Raw genomic sequence first — 22,646 nt, 5'->3', positions numbered from 1 at the left:
CTGAAGACCCGCGGTTTCGACATCGTAGCGCTGCAGGAGGTGTGCTGGACAGGAGCATTGGTGCGAACGTTTAGAGGTAATCATACCATCTACCAGAGCTGCGGCAACACACGCGAGCTGGGAACAGCTTTTATAGTGATGGGTGATATGCAAAGGCGCGTGATCGGGTGGTGGCCGATCAATGAACGAATGTGCAAGTTAAGAATCAAAGGCCGATTCTTTAACTTCAGCATAATTAACGTGCATAGCCCACACTCCGGAAGCACTGATGATGACAAGGACGCATTTTACGCGCAGCTCGAACGCGAGTACGACCGCTGCCCAAGCCACGACGTCAAGATCATCATAGGAGATTTGAACGCTCAGGTTGGCCAGGAGGAGGAGTTCAGACCGACGATTGGAAAGTTCAGCGCCCACCGGCTGACGAACGAGAACGGCCTACGACTGATAGATTTTGCCGCCTCCAAGAACATGGCCATTCGTAGCACCTATTTCCAGCACAGCCTCCCGTATCGGTACACCTGGAGATCACCTCAGCAGACAGAATCGCAAATCGACCACGTTTTGATCGATGGACGGCACTTCTCCGACATAACCGACGTCAGAACCTATCGTGGCGCCAACATTGACTCCGACCACTACCTGGTGATGGTGAAACTGCGCCCAAAACTATCCGTCATCAACAATGTACGGTACCGACGCCCGCCCCGGTACAATCTCGAGCGGCTGAAACAACCGGATGTCGCCAATGCGTACGCGCAGCATCTTGAGGCAGCGTTGCCGGATGAGGGCGAGCTCGATAGGGCCCCTCTTGAGGACTGCTGGAGGACAGTCAAAGCAGCCATTAACGACGCTGCCGAAAGCGTTGTCGGATATGTGGAACGGAGCTCAAGAAACGATTGGTTCGACGAGGAGTGCCAAGAGGTTTTAGAGGAGAAGAATGCAGCGCGGGCTGCAATGCTGCAGCATGGTACGCGGCAAAACGTGGAACGATACAGACTGAAGCGGAAACAGCAAACCCGCCTATTCCAGGACAAAAAGCGCCGCCTGGAAGAGGTGGAATGCCAAGAGATGGAGTTGCTGTACCGTTCTCGAGAAACGCGGAAGTTCTATCAGAAGCTCAACACATCCCGCAAAGGCTTCGTGCCGCGAGCTGAGATGTGCCGGGATAAGGATGGGAGCATCTTGACGAACGGACGCGAGGTGATCGAAAGGTGGAAGCAGCACTACGATGAACACCTGAATGGCGCAGAGAACACAGGCACAGAAGGTCAGGACAGCGAAGGCGATGGCTACGTCAGCACAGCGGACAGCGGAAATCAACCAGCTCCCACGATGGGGGAAGTTAAGGATGCCATTCAACAGCTCAAGAACAACAAAGCCGCTGGCAAGGATGGTATCGGAGCCGAACTCATCAAGATGGGCCCGGACAGGTTGGCCGCTTGTCTGCATCGGCTGATAGTCAGAATCTGGGAAACGGAACAGCTACCGGAGGAGTGGAAGCAAGGCGTTATATGCCCTATCTACAAAAAGGGCGACAAACTGGAGTGTGAAAATTATCGTGCAATCACCATCCTAAACGCCGCCTATAAAGTGCTATCCCAGATTCTCTTCCGTCGTCTATCACCTATAGCAAACGAGTTCGTGGGAAGTTATCAAGCAGGTTTCATCGACGGCCGCTCGACAACGGACCAGATCTTTTCCGTGCGGCAAATCCTCCAGAAATGCCGTGAGTACCAGGTCCCTACGCACCATTTGTTCATCGATTTCAAGGCGGCATACGATAGTATCGACCGCATAGAGCTATGGAAAATCATGGACGAGAACAGCTTTCCCGGGAAGCTCACCAGATTGATCAGAGCAACGATGGACGGTGTGCAAAACTGCGTGAAGATCTCGGGCGAACACTCCAGTTCGTTCGAGTCTCGGCGGGGACTACGACAGGGCGACGGACTTTCGTGCCTGTTGTTCAATATTGCGCTTGAAGGTGTCATGCGGAGAGCCGGACTTAACAGTCGAGGCACGATTTTCACGAGATCCGGACAATTTGTTTGCTTCGCGGACGACATGGATATTATTGGGAGAAAATTTGAAACGGTGGCAGATTTGTTCACCCGCCTGAAACGCGAAGCAACAAAAGTCGGGCTAATGGTGAATGCGTCGAAAACAAAGTACATGCTGGTTGGCGGAACTGAGCGCGACAGGACCCGCCTAGGAAGCAGTGTTACGATAGACGGGGATACCTTCGAGGTGGTGGACGAGTTCGTCTACCTCGGATCCTTGTTGACGGCTGACAACAATGTTAGTCGGGAAATACGAAGGCGCATCATCAGCGGAAGTCGTGCCTACTATGGGCTCCAGAAGAAACTGCGGTCAAGAAAGATTCACCCCCGCACCAAATGCACGATGTACAAAACGCTCATAAGACCGGTAGTCCTCTATGGGCATGAGGCGTGGACTATGCTCGAGGAGGACTTGCAAGCTCTTGGGGTTTTCGAACGCCGAGTGCTAAGGACGATCTTCGGCGGCGTGCAGGAGAACGGCGTGTGGCGGCGAAGGATGAACCACGAGCTCGCTCAACTCTACGGCGAACCCAGTATCGTGAAGGTAGCTAAAGCTGGAAGGATACGCTGGGCAGGGCATGTTGCAAGAATGCCGGACAACAACCCTGTAAAGATGGTGTTCGCCACGAATCCGGTCGGAACAAGAAGGCGTGGGGCGCAGCGAGCTAGGTGGATTGACCAGGTACACCAGGACCTGGAGAGCGTGGGTCACAGTCGAGGATGGAGAGAAGCGGCCATGAACCGAGGGAATTGGCGAAATATTGTTGGCGAGGCTTTATCAAGATAATTGATGTAAAGCCAAATAAACCGTAACGGAAAAACAGGTTTGAAATGATTTTAATACCACCAGGCTCTTCGTTTGTGATAGGTTAATCGTAGAAAAATATGAAAGGTACGATTTTTTATATTACACGTTAAATGAAGCCCAGGCATTTGTAGGTTATATAAGAATGCAATTTTTCAAACAATTTCTAAAAATACAAAAAAGTTTCAAAAGTCATAAAAAACTTCTCTTATATGCGTGTTATGAGTCAAGGTATATGCCAAAAATAAAATCATTTTGATTTCGGAGCTACGAAAAAATACACAATATTCCAAAGTGTACCCCGTCTAAAGGCGGGGTTGGGTATTAGAGGGTTAATCGGAATGAAAACATCGATTTTCGGAACATCGATTCAAAAACGCCCAACGCTACCTTTATATCATCCAGTGTATTGATAAAGGTTTCGTTTATTTCAAAGCCAGGAACAAGATTGGCAACATTTTAGTATGAGCCCTATCCTAAACTAAGCCGAAATGAATATTTGACCACAATAGTTTATATATTCTTGGAAAGTGCCAAAGCTTATTACGATAACAAGTACCGTTTTGGTTCATATTACGGGCAGCTTCAAATTCCGGACACTCTCCTTTGTATGGAAAACATTTCAAACGAAATGTTTCAATTTTTGCCGTTCAAAAGCTCTTACTTTCAAAGCTTTGATAAGCATTTTCTCGGTCAAAGTTTTGATAAGCATTTTCTGTATATATTCATGCAAATTCATATTTCCCAACTGTCTGTTGCGCCTCTTAAGTGATAAGACGACTTCGATTGATGATTTGACTTTTCTATTCATGATTTTCATGAGCTGTCCGGAGTTCGAATCAGAGTGTCCGGAATATGAATCAAAAGTAAGGAATTGTCCAGAATAAGAATCATGAAAAGTCCACACGTTTCTATTTCTATACATTTATTCTTGTTAAGGAATCAACATTTTCGCTCACCATTTGAAAGTTAAGTGTTTCAAAGACTCAACAGTACGGAGAAATCATGAAGAATAATTTATTTTATGTGTTTTTAGTGAGTTACACTTTACTGATACGGTACAAAGGTCTGTAGAGTATCTCTTCTACGCAAAAAAGTCCTTTTTTCGCATTGCAATGAATCTTGATGTAAATTCTTAAGGCTCCTACGCGACTACTCCATGGGCTCATAGCGTTTCATCTTCAGGAATTCTTCTAGAGATCATTTAGAGCTTTCTTCATTAATACGTACAACGACTTCTCCAGGGATCCGACCAGAAATTGTTGTACCCTCTAGCAAATCTCTCAGAAATTCGTCTTGAAATGACTGAAATGATGAGATATGTTAAAAGGAATTCCTTCAAAGTTTGATCCAGAAAATCCTTCAGCAGTCCAATAGCAGTACAGAAAATCAACTAAGAATTTCTCTAACACATCTCGTGAACATTTTTCAGAAATACTTCCAGTTGTTTTAATAACCAATCAAAGAATTGCAATTGGTTTTAATAACCAATCAAAGAACCAAGCAAAATCTTGTAGGTATTATTCATGCAAATCTTTCAGGAATTCTCCCAGAAATTTTACAATTGATTACACCAGGTTTTCCTCATAAATTTCTTAATAAGTTAAAAAGTTTTTTCAAAGATTTCTTGTATTACTTTCGAAATAAACTCTACTTGCATTCTTCAATTTAAAGCGAAGTATGTACTTCAACAGAAAAGTAATCGCCTATCTCGATACGTGAGAAATTTCTTGCAAGAAATGCTCAAGAAATGCTTTTTTCTTTGATCGCAGTACGCAGCTGAAGAGAAATGTCAATTCAAATGGAGCTCACTGTAGAAAATTTCTTGACCATTTCTTGCGCAGGAATTTTTACTTTTCTTGAGCTGAACAGCATACCTAGCTTAAAAAAATAGTTTTGAAAGCCACAAAATGCTACAGCTTTGCTTTCCTGTTTTCACTACGAAATTTTGGTTTGGTTAATTTTTACATTAATTACTTTATTAGTTTCTATGAAGACATTCTCAAAAGTCCAGAAGAGATCCGTAGATCTTTGGAAGGCTTCTCTCTTGTAGGATTTTTTTATGTTTTTCATCAGTGATGTCTTCAGGATTATCTTCTCTAATTCTCTTCTAATTTCTAAAAAAAATCCTTAGCATCTTCCTGAACAAATTCCGAGAGATCTTGTAACAAATCTATGAGGACTTCTTTAGCAAATTTTCTGAGTGTATCATTGAAAAATAAACTGAGGGTACCATATGAAAAAGTTCTGATTAAATTCTTTAAGGTACCTCGAATGAAAATCCTGGAGGAATCCCTTGGGAAGTCTGTGGATCTTTGAGGAAACTTCAAACAAACACCTGAATTACATTCTGATAAAATTTGTGAAGAAAACCATTAAATTCCACAGAAACTTTTAGAAAGACGCTTTTAAAGTTTTGAAAAGATTATTTGAGGAATCCTTATTGAAACGTGATTCCTGTTCAGTCTCTTTTTGATCTCATTTTTTCAGACGTTGTAACCTTTTGAGAAGCGATTAATTGGATAACCATGCTTTTTGTATTTGACTGATTCTAAAAATGGACATTTTCAGATCCCCGAGATGCATCAAATCTACTATAAAGTGGTTAGTTTGTATCTAAACATATTTGCCAAGTTTGTGGAAACGCTTTTTTGTAAACTATAATGTTTGATCTCTATTTTCCGAGAATTGAGACGGTTTATGGATAAATCTATAGATGGTTTTTCCGGGGATTTAGTCCGAGTGGCTCCATCCGGTACATTCTAGAAGGGTCCAAAACCCTTCATTTTCTTCTTCTTGGCATTAACGTCCCCACTGGGACAGTGCCGGCTACTCAGCTTAGTGTTCTTATGAGCACTTCCACAGTTATTAACTGAGAGCTTTCTCTGCCAAAGTTGCCATTTTTGCATTCGTACATCGTGTGGCAGGTACGATGATACTCTATGCCCAGGGAAGTCAAGAAAATTTCCATTACGAATAGATCCTGGACCGACCGGGAATCGAACCCAGACACCTTCAGCATGGCTTTGCTTTGTAGCCGCGAACTCTAACCACTCGGCTCATTTATAATGTTGAATACAACACACTTAAATTATTTTACCGACCTCAGTAAAACTTTTCGCCGAGAACCCAACAGCTGAGAACTCGGTATTTTTTAACGCCGAATCTCGGTACTTATTTTACCGAGATTTCAGCAATCTGATTTTTTTGCCGAGATCTCGGTGAACGTTACCGTTATTCGGTAAATGTTTACCGAGATCTCGGTAAATTTTTTACCGAGAATCGTCAAATTATTACCGAGATATCAGCTGTTGGGTTCTCGGCGAAACCGTTTAAGTGTGAAGATCTTATTGATTTATGCAAATTAAAATGATTGGATTTAATTGTTGCTGATATTTCTCAAGAATTTCACCAACTGCTGCTTCTGGCAAAGTAACCAGCGATCCAACTATGGATAAAATTTCAAACTGTATTTCTGATGAATTGAAAATCTTTGCGACTCGTGGTACCAGTGGAAAAAAATCAGCAATATCCATAGAAATGCAAACATGAACTTTCTATGAGTCGCTTTCAGAACTTCTTTATAAATTTTCCTCAATGACAACGTCAAAACCATGCTTAACCTTTACAGTACTGGGTACCGACATCGATGTTTTAAAATTCTGTAACTTCGCAATCGTTCGATTGATTTTGATGAAATTTTCTGGAAAATCACAAATGAGTGATACAACACATTTGATTTGATATATTTTTGATTCATGCATTGCAAATTTTGAATTCGATGATGGTTTTGAGCGTATGTCCAAATTTGTTGGGGGTATCTAGGGAATTTAGTAATGGAAATGATGTGGAGTAAGCAATAATTTTACAAAATTTAGTGTAAATTGTAAAAATCGTGAATTTTGAGTATTTGGAAGGTTTCAGTATGAGTTTTTGGGTGTGTTCCTTTAAGGTTCCAACCGAAACCGATATCCGGTGACCATATTCCCGGAACGACTTCAAAAGTCTCCAAATTGAAACAGGTGTGACAGTCTGTGAAGTAAATGTTACATTGATTTACAAAAGCATTCAAACGCAAAGGAGAATATGTTAATGCAAAATAAGCTCAAGATTCCCATTTAATAGACACTATTCGATTACTGGTATCAATTCAGCATCGTACATCATAAAAATAGAAATTACGTAACGTTCTAGGGGGAGGGGGGAGTAGGCTCAAGCGTTACGTTAAATTTCATACAAAAAGCGTTACGAAGGGGGGAGGGGGTCAAAAATTTCCAATTTTAGCGTTACGTAATACATGGATACCGCCATATAGGGGGAGATCCCCCAGTACCGGACAACTTCGAAAAATTTAGAAATCATAGTCCAATCAAGATGGTGTATTGGAAGAAAAAAAGCTAGAGAGTAATTTGCTCAGAATAACACATCCTTGAAATATACATGTTTTTTTTTTAAGTAGAGGTGTTTGAAAATCGTGAAAAAGTTGACGCATCGCCTTAAATTTGAGCCTGATAAGTAATTATTTTGAATATGACAAAATATTTTAAATCAGGCAAGCATGATCGAATATAATCTTAATTTGAACATAAGAATGAATGTTGTGCCATATTTAAACTAAATGTAGACAAACTACAATTTCGGACAAGAACCTCCTGTCCCCCAGTTTCAAACAGCTTCCTCTTTCTGGCATTACGTCCCAACTGGGACAGAGCCTGCATTCAGCTTAGTGTTCTTATGAGCACTTCCACAGTTATTAACTGAGAGTTTACTGTGCCAATGACCATTTTTGCATGCGTATATCGTGTGGCAGGAACGAACATACTCTACGCCCTGGGAAGTCGAGAAAATTTCCAACCCGAAAAGATCCTCGACCGGTGGGATTCGAACCCACGACCCTCAGCTTGGTCTTGCTGAATAGCTGCGCGTTTACCGCTACGGCTATATGGGCCCCTAGTTTCAGACAGCTTGATTTGTTATATTATATCTTTGTAATTTTTGCACCAGTGTTATTTTGAGTTATTTTTTTAGTTTTCATGGGTTCCGTCGAAACATGCAATAAAAATAAGAAAAATGAACTTTCAGAACAACATCGAAAAATGTGTTGTTTTTCTTCACATATGAAAAAGGTTTTTGATTGACATCTTGCAAATTAAGTAAAACTTAAATTGTTCTTGTTAATTTGTTTGCAGCATTAAATTGGCTATGAAAAGCTATTTCTGGAGTAAAAACATTCGATAATGTATAAATTTACAAAATTCGAGCCATTTCCAGATTGTGTCCGGTATTGGGAGCCCCTTTTTAAGGTTGGTCCATTTGGTACTAAAATACATCATCAAAATGTTATGTTAAAATTTATATTTTCAAATTTATTTTTGTACGCTACAAAAATGATAATATTTATCATAAATGGGTAACATGACCACATTAAACTAATAGTTTTTGAGTTAAGAATGTAGTGGGTTAAGTATCCGGTAATGGGGGATCTCCCCCTATTCTTTATTATTGGGAAATGTATCGAAACACACTACCTCTATTATTGGAGTTATTCCACTAAGGAAACGTTTACTATAGATACTTTATTTGGCTAGTTTTACACTATAATAATATAATACAATCAGAAATTTTGTAAAGAATTACAAAGATGCTTCAATGATCACTTTGACATGGAGTGTTTTGTCGACCAAATAGTCTGAAACTTCGCAAATATAAGCGCTTCAATGTTTAACGTTCCAACTAGAACAGACCCAGTATCTCAGCTCAGTGTTCTTATGAGCACTTTCATAGTACCGTAATTCGGGGTAACATTGATCATTTTTGGGATATTTATTTAAAATTTCATTTGAAAGTGCATATTTTACAAGTTTTATATTTTTAAAATAAGTACTGACACTCATTGATCGTGTCTATATACTGTATTTTTTTTTCTGAAAGATTAAAGCACGTCAAAAAAAATAATAGGTGATATTTTTATTTAGCTGATATGGAGTAACATTGATCACCCATGACAACAACGTCGGTAATATTGAAAATATCATTACTTAATAAAATCATGATCCCTGAAACCGAACTTACTAAAATCATGATCCCTGAAGCCGAACATGAAGGCCAAACTCTTACAAGACATTTACTTTTTGAGTTATTTCAAAGTTGAAAGCACCTTGAATTGTGGAATACGCCGAACGGTAGGCAAATGGTAGGTAATTTGTGATTGATGCTTTACTGAATATATTTATAAAAGTTTTGACAGCGGAATCGTTTTTGGAGATGTCATTTTTAGTAACAACCCCATTGCTTTTGCTCATATCGTTTTCAGAAATCATGTGAGAAATTATTCTTTGATCGTGTCATCTATAATCATGAAAATCAATGTTTACAAAAGTTGAAAAATTTACTCATTAGCACAACTTAATTTTCGCAAAAACCTTAATGTTTATTAGCTCATGAATAGAAGGGGAGAATCACCATTCATGCATTGAAAATATTACATAGATAATTGTTGATTCAAACTTATTACGAGGAGAATCATTGCGATCAATGTTACACTGGATTACGGTAACTACGCTTTCATGAAATCATTAAAAAAAACAACTGATAGAGTCTATCTGAACAAATGTCATATAAACACAAGCTCCAATGAAATTTTGAGTTCAAAATATCATCCAATGAAGTTATTCAAAGGTTATCATTTAAATAATGTTTAAGAGTGCTGTCCTCGTTTGTTCACCACACCCCCCGTCGATGGAGGTAAAACTTCATTCAAATTAAAACTTCGCTTTATCGCAAAAAAAAAACCTTAGTGACGCTTTCGAAACAAGTTCGGAGTGAAGACAAAAAAACATGAAGTTGCAACAGCCTGTTCTGGTCGTGAACAAAAACCACTATCCCTAAATGGACAGTCAGTCAGCGACAAGCTCCAAGCTATGACTTCAACGCCGTTTACCAACTCTTGCAACTGTAGTCATACATACGTTGGTATAAGCACGACGATCAACCGACAAGGTGCCGGTATTGAACAAATATTGACTTGATCGATCGCCAACGGCCTCATTCATTTCTTTGTTGAGTGCAAATACATTAACGGGTTCTGTTACTTTTAGGTGTTCGGGTGATATTACGAAAAACAATTCCTGACCGGATGAGAACTGTGAACTAATATGACAAGCCGTTTATGGATGCGTGGGAGATCCAGCACTCGTTTTGTACTGCGACCTTCAAATCCTCTTACCTTTTGCACTGCAGACGGAGGCGCTACAAAGTCCGACCAATAAGGCCAGGCTAATGTGAACGAGCTTCATCTCTCTCGTCGAATGCGGTTCTCCTTCAGTAGCAGTCGTAGGTTTCTTCTTCACACTTTGCTTCTACCTTTCTGATGAGGTGAGCTCTCCAGTTATAGCTACTTTTCGCCAGATGCTGCTCTCCAATGCTCGTTTTTCGCTGGATAAGATAAATAACGAAAACTGTAAACAACTACCAATTGATGTAATTTCCTCACGTTTTAGGTTATGTAACTGACTATTTTGAAAGCTCTTTTCGTGAACCAATTCGAGTACTACTTTTCAACGTTTCACTAAAACCATTTCTGGACTCTATCCCGTTCGAATTCCAATTTCGCGCCACTAATTTCCCATCACTTTTTTACATAGCTTCATACATGTATGCTCCCTCAGTGGCACTGTAATCATAAATCAAGGAAATGATTAAACCACACGCAATCACTGATATAATGCTTTCAGCGTGACAGCGACCTAGACAGCGTGACTCGAGAATTTTTCACATTTAGGCCTCCGATAGTGGCGCAAATTTGCACCTTAACAAACACACACATCCAATGATTTATGGTCCCCCACAAATGATTTACGCTCGACAATCAAAGCAGAAAATAGTACAGGAACAACAATCACACCGAACTAGCTAAACACGCGAAAATAGTGCAAAAAAGAAGTCAATGAGGGAAAAATAGTTTTCGAATTACACTTTCTAATTATATGTGCAACTGGGAAAAAGAGCAAACTCAAACAAAAAAACAGAACAGATAATAAGAGAACCCACAAGCAGATATTGTACGCCTACAGTGGGCGCTAACGTCGACTTCTCAGGAGAGCCAGGTCGAGGTTGTTACGAGGCTGCACGAGTGTGTAGGAGAGAGAGGAAGAGCGCGTAACTATTGCGCGACGCGATTGAAAACTCGACGATCGATTCTCAGCGCTGAAAGCCGCGAAGGCCGGGCACTTAAGTTTAAGACGAATATGAAAGAGCCTACGAAATCGATCCCGGGGTGCACCTTTCTGCGGCTACGGCTCAGCAAAGACTGTTGATCGGTGAGCTCTTGAGTCAGCCTGAGACCTGTCGGCAGCTTGTAAATCTGTACGGTGTGCGCGAGTGCCCCGCCAATCGAAAACCGAAGAGAGCTCAGCTGAGAAGATTTTCTTTTTAATCATCAAGTGGTTTCTACGGTTTCACTGTTTATGTGGATATCTGGCCAGCCGCTATCAGCTTCAGCGCACTTCCGAAGATGGATGGAGATGTAGCAGGAACCGGAGTGTGGTATTGAACGGTGATCGTGCCGGTGCGTTTGATGCATGGGAAAATAGAAGATGCAGAGTAATATACTGCGTAATGTGTGCACTCAAAAATTATTTGAGGTTCGTCGTCAAACTTTAACACATGTCTTTTGTATCCATAGGTTCTCTACGATGCAACGTACCATCGATGTAGCGTCAATTGTTCAAAACCCGTTTTATTAGCTATTTGTCATATAATAAGATCCACTAACAAATAATCATCAAATAATAACGTACTAATGTACATTAGATCTAAAGACAATATATGTTCATTGTACCAAAAATTTAATCTAGTTTCAGTAACTTGATTGGTAATGCATATTGGCCAGCGGACATCGGAGATGTTCCGGATTTTAAAATGCAATGTACAAATCACATTTTTTTTATAAACTGTATATTTGTGAGGTGTGTAGTGATTGTCCGACATTTCTCCGAATGTTTTTTTTTTCGAAAACTATTTCCCCGAAAGGTTTTTCCATAGACATATCCCAGATTTCGTTTAATTATCGGTATAATATACTGAATTCAGCAAATTTTATTATCACTTCTAATGAACGGGTCTCTTATGAATGATTCGAATCGAAAAACGACAGCCGAGATATTACGGTTAGATGAAAATTGGTGACAGTTTTTATGAACAGGTTTGCTATGGAAATTATGTTAAAAATAGGTTTAATATTTGAGAATCGCCAAACAATATAGAAAATGTAGAGGGTTGGTTATGAAAGAATATTCAAAAAGTGAGACATAATTCATCAAAATGAAATCTGGCTGAACTGGCAATGACAGAACTATGAATTAAAGTTTGACTAGTTGGAAACATTGTGCAGGATTCAAAAGCGTGACCCAAAAATGACACCATGATCTTCGCTGCATAAGCACTTCGAAAGAATAAAAAAGTCAATCAGTTTGTTTGGGGAGTATCTAAGAGATTGTGACATTGAGGCATTGCACAATGGTCCGAAGGCGGCCAAAACCTCAAAAATCAAAGTTGTTTTATCCGAACAGTAATACTTTTCCCGACTTCCTCAACACTTCGATGTGTGGCTCAAATCCAAAGTTTGAAGCAGATTCATTGGATTTTGGATTTAATACAGCTCCTTGAGTGGACCGTGGACATGATTTTTCAAGAAAATTAATATTTGCGATCAATCTTTTACAAGCTACTTATGACTTTAAAGAGAGTATATACATAAAGTACACCTGAGTTGAATTTTTTTTTATTAAATTCATACAAAGTGAATTAAAGTTGAAATTATTTAAAAAAAACATTTTATTTTTTATGAAAGTACCCTAAGACATTAGTAACCCGCGAGTGCCCGCGATGAGAATAAGTTCATTCGAAAGCTAAAAACAAGAGCTTTTAAGTAGGGCACAGATTATTTTGCGAAAACTTGTGATAGACCACCTTTAACGCGTTTGAAGGTGAACGGAGTGCAATTCTAATTAAATAATAATAATTCTGTGATACGCACGTAGTACGTGCATTGCAATAAGGTACCGCGGGGCAAGTGAGAATACGGGGTAAGTGGGGCGTTTCGTCATAGCTCAACTAGGAAAAGTTTTTCATGGGGGTATTCTTCTAGAAAGTTGAAGATACAATGACAAGGAATGTATTTAGTACTAAACATATTGTTATTTTTATTACCATGTGGTTCATTTAACAGTAGTCAGTTCAGCGCCATTTTCAACTTGCATGATAAATTGTGACACGTTCCACGTCTTGCATTGACTCGCAAAAAATAAATGTGTTATAAATCGAATTTCCATCAGTATGCTATAATTTTGAGTATTATTACAAGCTGCTAACGATAAACCAGTATTTTGTTTTCATTTCATATGAAATTTTCGATGGTCTATCTTACCCCAGAATATATTTGTACCTGGGGTAAGTGGGACCTATCAAAACAAAAACCAGAATCAAAACTTTTCGTACACGTTTCATACATTCTCCTAGAGAGTAGCACTAAAACATTCAAACAAATGATTTTTATCAAAAAAGATCAACCTCAAATTACGTAATTGCATAGGAGGGAGAAGAAAGGTGTTATTATTCTTTATTTTTAAATGTATTTTTTATTTTTGAAATACGACTTCGAAATTGAACAAACACACAGCTGAAATTTGAAATGCATCATGAGAACGATTACTTTTCTATTTTATTTGAACTTTATTTGTTATTTCTACAAAATTATGTAGAGATGGAAAACAATTCCACCCCATAAGGTGGTTTTCTGCCATGCAAATAAATAATAACAAAACATATTTATAATTTCGTCAATTATTGATTGTTGTTGTATGTTCTACATTTTAATTAACAACTTATAAATGATATATTTTGAACATGTTTAATACCCATTTACGCTTTTATTGAGGAATTTTCAGTTAATATTAAATGTGAGGTGACATACTATTAAATAAAGGGTTTCTTCCTAAAACGTAACGTATTTTATGGTTGATCCCTTATGTACATCAAATATGTACTTAAAATTAAAAATCTATGAATTATCAATCCTATTATTGTAATGGTTGACTTACTGATGTGGATTGACGCATGAAACTGGATGTGTCCCACTTGCCCCGCTTAGCGAGGCAAGTGGGACCATTGGCTCATTCTAAAACTTTCTTCCAAGGTTTTCACAATTTCGAAACTATTCGATTAGTTTCATGCACACACCAGCAAATATGTTGCCAAAACGTGATTGTGTTGTTGGATTTGAAAAATATTGACATTTGAAAATTTGATTGAACAATTTGTTTGAACTATCGTTTTTTTAGTTCCCACTTGCCCCGCGGTACCTTACCGTTTTGACTCATATTCCGAACACTTAAGGCCAACAGTGACTTTAAAGCATTTCATCAAGCTGTAAAAGGGTGTGAAACGTCACACGCAATGTTTACATCCAACAGACCGTGTAGATGCGACACAAGTTGTTGTTCTACAGATTACTGCTGTATGTTTGCTGTATAACTGACGACAAAGCGCTTCTTAATTACATATTGAGCAGCATAACAAATCATATTGTATAGAAGCAGCCGGATTATTGATGGGGACTTTTATTCCACATCATTAGGTTGCTATCTTATACGGTGTTGAGTTACAGCTTAGTGAAAGCAGCAAAAGCGATAAGTTACGAAATCTTACGAAATAGCTAAGATTCGTAGCTGCAAAACGTTTGCGTTACAGCTGTATTAACGTCAATCGTTCTGTTTTTGACAGCTTTAATGTTTTGCTGCGTTCGCTGCTTCAATTCAACTGGTATACAGCACAAAGCAAATAATCTTAGCTTATAGCGCTAAAATTGTTAGTTGGGCATCTTTCCTGCCATGACAGGGATTCTATCCTATATGTCCTTAAACGAAGCATTGATTAGCTGGTCGATCGAACTTTTTTTCTTGCTTCATTTAGATGCTCTAATTATCGGTACTTTGTCGACGTGGATTTCAAATAGCCTTTTTTCTCAAACAAACCCCCATTGCGTCTTTCACGAAAATCTCATACAGATCAAACACATTACAAATTTAAAAGTAGACATCAATTTGGGATTTGTAACAAAAGAAGGAGTCGTACCATGGAGGACAAAATTTCGTTTTCCAGCCCAGAGAGAACTTGCGTTATCGATGACAACACAGCAAGATAGAAAAAATGCAAATAATAGTATCATTGCTTGACATTTATTGAATAAGGGCAAGGACACACTAGTAATGCAAAAAATGTTGGCTTTCGGCCGAATTAATGCAATGTTGTAATGCTTGTGGTTACTTGGGTTGTAACTTTACTTTGAACAGCTGCCTATTTGCCTTTTCTATGCACTGTGCAGCAAATTAATTTGCTTCATACTGACTTTTTGTCACTCGTGACTTAATGCCAAACATTGCTCATAGAATAATTCAAAAAGCAATTCCAACAGCAGAATTTTATTTAATGAGTGCTCTTCAGTGTTTTTTTTTTGGAAAATGCCACAACGTTAAACAAGAATTCAGTAGACAAAATTCAAAAAATGTCTTTGGAAAAATACATATGAAGTAAAAATAACTCATTGCCTTTCGAATGCAGAGAGTTTAAATTGGACGTGTAGTCACAGAGATATAGACAGAACAATTTTGTATGTTTGTCAGGTGGTAAACCTAAACTTTTGCATGGGAGTGTATGGAACATACATCAATAGTAACCTTGATGTTAACATTTCTTTACAAACAAAACTTAATATTGACAATGTTCTTGAAACTTTAACAAATTCCATTGTTGAAGCCAGGAGCATTGCAATTCCAAAATGTGAAGTAAAATATGAATCCGTGATTATAGACGATGATCTTGAACTCTTGATCCGTCTTAAAAACGTGACGAGAAGGCAATTTCAATTTCGTACTCGCGATCCTGCTATGAAAATTATATGGCAGGATTTGCAGAAAGAAATCAAGAAACGTTTTTCACAATTGAGAAACAAAAATTTTGAAAATCAAATTTCTCAAACCCTGGCTATAATCCCTTTTGGCAATTATCTAAAATTTTGAATGAACCACAGAAACCAATACCGGCATGTGGAAAACAAATTATTACTAAACAATTGCGAAAAAGATCAAAAACTTGCTATGCAGTTTGAAAGCGCGCACAATTTCAATTTAGGACTTATTAGTCTAATTGAAAATCAAGTTACTCAGGACTTATTCTATATTCTCAATCAAAAGAACATTTTCGAAAATTCCTGGGAGACTGATTTGGAAGAAGTAAGAACTATTATTAAAAAAATCAAAAATATGAAAGCTCCTGGCGATGATGGAATTTTCTACATCCTCATCTAGAAACTTCCAGAAAGAAGCTGTTCATTCTTAGTTGATATATTTAACAAATGTTTTCAATTAGCATATTTTCCTGACAAACGGAAAAATGCTAAGGTTGTTCCAATTTTATAACCAGACAAAAATCCTGCAGAAGCTTCTTGCTATCGTCCAATCAGTTTGCTTTCTTACATCAGTAAACTTTTTGAAACGGTTATTTTGAACAGAATGATGGTCCACATCAACGAAAATTCAATTTTTGCCAATGAACAGTTCGGATTCCGCCATGGACACTCGACCATTCATCAACTTTTACGTGTAACAAATTTGATCCGTTCCAACAAATCTGAAGGCTATTCTACTGGTCTTGCTCTTCTAGACATAGAAAAAAGCATTCGACAGTGTTTGGTATGAAGGTATGATTGTAAAATTAAAAAACTTTAATTTTCCAACATACATTGTTAGAATAATTCAAAGTTATCTGTCAAATCGTACACTTCAGGTTAGTTATCAGAACTCCAGGTCTGAAAGACTTCCTGTAAGAGCTTGTGTTCCCCAAGGCAGCATTTTGGGACCAATATTATACAATATTTTCACATCTGACTTACCTGAGTTACCTCAGGGATGTCAAAAATCCTTGTTTGCGGATGACACAGGCCTCTCCGCCAAAGGACGAAGCTTGCGTGTCATCTGTAGTCGATTGCAAAAAGTTTGGATATTTTTTCTTCATACTTGCAAAAATGGAAGATTTCTCCTAATGCTTCCAAAACTCAACTAATAATATTCCCACATAAACCAAAAGCACTTTATTTGAAACCTTCCAGTAGACATGTTGTCACGATGAGAGGGGTTCCAATAAATTGGTCAGGTGAAGTTAAGTATCTAGGGCTCACGCTAGATAAGAATTTAACTTTCAAAAATCACATTGAGGGCATTCAAGCCAAATGTAATAAATATGTAAAATGCCTCTATCCCCTTATTAATAGAAAATCAAAACATTGTCTTAAGAACAAGCTTTTGATATTCTAACAAATTTTCAGGCCAGCCATGTTGTATGCTGTACCAATATGGACTAGCTGTTGTAATACCAGGAAGAAAGCTCTGCAGAGAATTCAAAATGAAATTTTGAAAATGATTCTGAAGCTTTTCTCCTGGTATAGTACAAATGAGTTACATAAAATGTCCAATGTTGAAACATTGGAACAAATGTCAAATAAAATAATCAATAATTTCAGACAAAAATCGTTACAATCTTCTATTGCCACGATTAATGCTTTATATGTTTAGGTTAGATTGAGTTAGGTTAAGCATATTCAAAGCGTTTTTTTTTCTGCTTATAAAGGTGAAATCAACTCACCTGTAAAAAATCTGAACTGCTACGGCAAATGAAATGTAATATGTTGTTAACAAAATGTTAATAAAATCTTAGATTTGTGTTACCAAATTAGGATGATAGTGTTGTTTAATAACACAGAACACCTAGATATAAGAAATGAATGTAATGTCATCAGTTGAATCAGAAATGAATGTTCATCAAATCAGTTAGTTTCAGTGGCGCAACCAAGGGTGGGTTTTGAAAAAAGGATGTTAATCTTAATATTGTTGGGGATGTTGTTGTGACTAGGATTTGTGAATATAGACGAATTAACTTCCACTACAATAGTAAATCGATGGGATTACAAAATAATACAAAAATAATGTTTAGTGGTCTATTGAAAATTTTAAGGTCATATCACATATTTGATTATAAAATCTTCACAAAGCAGAAGTCATTTTCGACTTTTTGACTCGGATTGCCAATTCTGTAAGATGTAACAATTAGTCTTCTTCCTGTAGTTGAGTTTTGCAATGCTGTAGGCGAATTCCGGCGAACAATTTCTTCGAAGAAAAGAAAATTTTCTTGCTGGTACGTAATGGAAGAAAATTTCTTCTCTTCGAGGAAATTGTTCGCCGGAATTCACCTACTGATCTACTATCGACCTACAACAACAATGATAGCAATGATTTCTTTAGCAATATTTTGCACTTCAGTATTATTCTCAATGTCATTCACATTGTTTAAAAACTCGAAAACATATTTAAGGAACAACACAGAGGAAGATTGGTTGAATGGTAAATTAAAACTAATTTAATGTAATAAAATTCTAACCTGTTTTATTATGCAAAAAATAAGACATTTTTTTCTGTTTAAAAACGTTACAATACTTACAACTAATTTTAACAAATACTCATAAAGTTATCAAAATGTGTTTTGAACAGTATTCTATTATTCCATCTTTTATCACGTATTATACTTTGGAAATGGTAAAGTGAGCCTGAACCGAAATGTAATAAATTGTAAGCCATTGCTTCTGTACACAGATACAGCCCTGCTTTTTGATTTGATGCCTTTTTATTTATTTTTGTACATATCATTTCTTCCGGATCATTGATTTTTAATCGCATTCTGTTGTTCATTACTTGCGTTACCCATGTCCATACTTGCTTCGAAGTAACGCATTCTTTGATACGATGCTTGGCAGAATCTATTTCTCCGCACGATTCACATAAATTTGAAACCGTTCCACGATACTTAAATTCTTCAACTCGATTTTGTTTTCTCCAAAAATATTTTGTCTTTCAAAATTTCCAAAACCCCCCCTAGAACCAAATTCTGGTTGCGCTACTGGTTAGTTTAGTATTGGTGCAACTAACTAGAAAAATACGCCAAACAGGTTCAAAACAGTCACCATTTATAAGATTATAAGAAATTTTCTGCCAGCATTGTATAGCTATAACCCGATTTGCCCAATAGACATCCCACTAGCATTCTATATAACAGCTTTTTGAAAACTCACATACGTCGCAACGCTACATATATTTATACCGTTTCCTTTTTGCACTTTTAATGGCAATAAAAATATCCAAAACGAGAAGGTCATTGCCTTCTGGCATCATACAGCTTCATTCCAACCTGCTGCGTACACCTTTGGTCAGCAGTGCGAATCCTGGTACTACCAACCATGCAAAATACCGCCACCCAACAGCGATCCGCACACAGTTATGTAGAGACCTACGTAGAAACTTGTGAGGGAAGTTACATCGCGTCAAAGTTGTATATTTTATTTATGAGCAGAAATTCCAGAAAACTTGTCCGAATTGAAAGTGTAGCAAAAGAGTTATGTTGAGAAAGGGAGGTGAAAACAATAAAAAAGCTGAAAACAGGAACGCTTAGATAAATTAGATAATTCATGAAATTTGAGGTTGAGTGTTGACCTGACTCGAAGTTTAGAAAAACACGGAAAACATTAAAAATGTAATATAATTTATTAGCCAAAACATCATGTTTTTAAATTACCGTAAATATAGTTTAAACCAATATTTAAAAATAAGACAATAATTGAATTAAGGTACATTTTCTATTCTGTTTTATAACTTATTTGTATACCGCAGCAAGACAAAACAATGGCACTGCTAATTTAAAATCTGTATACACCCCGAGTGCCTCTTTGTCGCACATGCAAAACTCATGCGTGGGAATAAACGTTCATTATAAGTTGGGTTTGCCTAATGGCATTTCGAGCCAAATATAACTCCTTGCTCTTTTTTGACCTCATAAAGACAAAATTCCTGTCAGCGTCTTTGGATAATAAGCACGAACACTAGCGGAATTTGGGGCAAGTGTGCCACCTTAAGCGAATTGTTCTCTAACTTTGTCTAAAGCTCATAGAATCCACCAATTTATCCTCATGATGTTAGTTTTACATCTTTTCATAACCACTGTGTCATTTAAAAAGAAAATAATTTCAAAAAGTATTAGTTTTGGAGCTTCTCAAATATCATCCAAAATAACCTATTTTTCGACACTATGGGGCAAGTGTGCCACCCATATGGGGCAAGACGGCCACCATATGAAAATCGTATATAATTCCACTTGTAATGAAATTTTCTTTATTTCCTATTAATAATACTTACAAAGCAGACGCTAATCGATAATTAAAACAAGAATTAAGTTTACCGTGATAAGGGGATGCTTTATAACAGGATTCAAAACATGCGTAACTCCCTATTACTCAATCCGAATAACTAAAATGGTTATTTTTGTCTCCATTCCATACAATATATGTTCTTCTTCTTCTTTTCTGGCGTTACGTCCCCACTGGGACAGAGCCTGCTTCTCAGTTATTAACTGAGAGCTTACTATGCCAATGACCATTTTTGCATGCGTATATCGTGTGGCAGGTACGAAGATACTCTATGCCCTGGGAAGTCGAGAAAATTTCCAACCCGAAAAGATCCTCGGCCGGTGGGATTCGAACCCACGACCCTCAGCTTGGTCTTGCTGAATAGCTGCGCGTTTACCGCTACGGCTATTTGGGCCCCAATAGCCAATATATGTATTACCCTTATATTACGGCGAATATGTATAATATTAGTCTAGATCAGCACTAAATAACGGTAAAATATTGATGTAGATATGTAAAACTGTACTTAATAAGCCGAGAAACGTATTGAATATTGAATATTCTGAGAAAAAATCACTTTAGGGGGCAAACATGTCAGTTATTCCCCTACTATACTTCAGAAATTACTACTGGTGCCTCATTTTGGTTTATTATTATGATTCTGTTGAAGATGTTTACATTTTTAAAAATTTCACTCCAACAATTTTTGTTTACCAAATAGGTGGCACACTTGCCCCAATAGGTATACATATCAACCAAACTGGATTTCGTTGGTAAAACTAAATACTTTTTTGATTAAAATGCCACAATAACTTACACATTTGAATAGTTTCACGATGTACAGTACGTTAGAAAAATCTGTTAATAATTGACCTTTCACCATGCTATTTAGAAACAACAAAATCTTATAAAATTCCACTCAAATTTAATTGTCTTAGCACAAGTCGCTGTAAATACGTGAAAAATAGAGCAATTTTCATCATATTTTGATCATTGTAGTGTGAACTATAAGGGAACATATTGTTAAGCTTAAAAAGAAAATATATATTGTAGTTTTTATAAAAAGCAGGGGTGGCACACTTGCCCCTATGGCACACTTGCCCCAAAGTCCGCTACATGCGAAATAAACAGCCTGAAGTGTTGTTCAGAACTTAGAAGACCGCACGATCGTTGGTGAACATTTTAATTAGGGGTCGTCCATAAATGACGTAGCTTTTTAGGGGGGAGCGGGGGCTTCACGAATTTGTGACGATGTGTGACGAGGGGGAGGGAGGGGTCCTAGCTAGTGGACGTAGCATTTTGGATCACGCCGCTAAAATAAGAGGCACTGAAAAAAAAGACACACATTTTTTTATCAAACTTCTTTTTTCATTGTTTGACTTATAAGTTGGGTTCTAAAGTGATGATTCAGCTTCAAAACATTCATATGACAAGATTGGAAAAAATGTAAGAAATTTTATATTTTCTGTAGTGTAATCAAACAGATTTTTTGATGCTTCAAATAATTTTGTGAACATTATATTCATGTTATAATATATTTATTTATAAATAAAGATTAAATATAGATAAATTATTTAAAAATCAAGACTTTAACGACTTGGAAAACATTGCTTCTTTATTCATATTTTCTGTTAGAGCATATTTCTTCAAAAAATACATGTTCGTTTTGGCAAATATTATATTAAAACAAGATATTCATTCCGTGAATTATGCTCTCAATGTTGCAGAAGATCTCCACCCAATCAACTCATCGATTTGTTTTGATATATCAATGCTCTTGATGGAATAGCCTGAATAAAACTTGATGGAAAAGCCTGGACTACAGATTCGATTGTTATCGATATTGTTCTATCATTCAATTTTCTTAATAACTCGGTATTTTGAAGAAAGATTATTTTTAGTATTTATTTGTTTCGTTATAGTTTGTGTAAGATTATTTCAGTATGGGGAACGATAATGAAGTTAAGCTGAAATATTAATAAAGTTGAATAACTTGCACAATAATCGCTAAGATTTTCTGAACATTTCAAATATTACAAGTGTAATATTTTCTACAACTGGCACCTGATTGCTAAATGGATTTGAATTTGGATGATAATGACAGATATCCATTTCAAATCAAATATATCTTATCTTGATCATTTTCATTGAAATCTATTGCCTAACAGCGAATAATTAAAAAAAACAATTCTCTAATATAACTAAATTTCTTTTTAACATATTATAAAATCTATTGTACCCTAACTCGTTACTGTTAGCTTCATCAATCCAATCAAAATTTTTCCTTTTTTCTATATTTTCAGCTCTAAACTAATTTTTCATGGTAACAACAGCAAAAGTAATACAATTTAGCCAACAACTTAAACAGGAAAGTTCATTTAAAACTGTTTTCCAAATTACTTTCGAGCGCTACTGCAAATCAAACATTTATTCGTTAGATTATCCTTACGTTTCAGTCAGTAATTAATATCAAAATCTGTATTGAACTTTTGAA

General features: G+C 37.2%; 1 protein-coding gene across 2 annotated transcripts in view; it reads right to left on the bottom strand.

The window, feature by feature from the left end:
• The window catches only part of LOC5577977, a 305,412-nt gene extending 294,224 nt beyond the window's left edge, over nucleotides 1-11,188 (bottom strand). Inside the window, exons 1-2 of one of the 2 annotated variants that reach the window (XM_021843222.1) lie at nucleotides 10,918-11,188; nucleotides 10,094-10,302 (exon numbers count right to left, since the gene is read on the bottom strand). In XM_021843222.1, coding sequence (XP_021698914.1) covers nucleotides 10,094-10,163 — 70 coding nt within the window. In that variant the 5' untranslated portion in view covers nucleotides 10,164-10,302; nucleotides 10,918-11,188. The remainder of the gene's footprint in view (nucleotides 1-10,093; nucleotides 10,303-10,917) is intronic. The other variant, XM_021843223.1, reaches the window with a different exon arrangement.
• Between the last annotated feature and the right edge of the window lie 11,458 nt (nucleotides 11,189-22,646).

Source organism: Aedes aegypti, chromosome 2 (assembly GCF_002204515.2).
Source record: "Aedes aegypti strain LVP_AGWG chromosome 2, AaegL5.0 Primary Assembly, whole genome shotgun sequence".
Classification (NCBI taxonomy): domain Eukaryota; kingdom Metazoa; phylum Arthropoda; class Insecta; order Diptera; family Culicidae; genus Aedes; species Aedes aegypti.
This window is presented reverse-complemented; position numbering and strand designations above follow the sequence as displayed.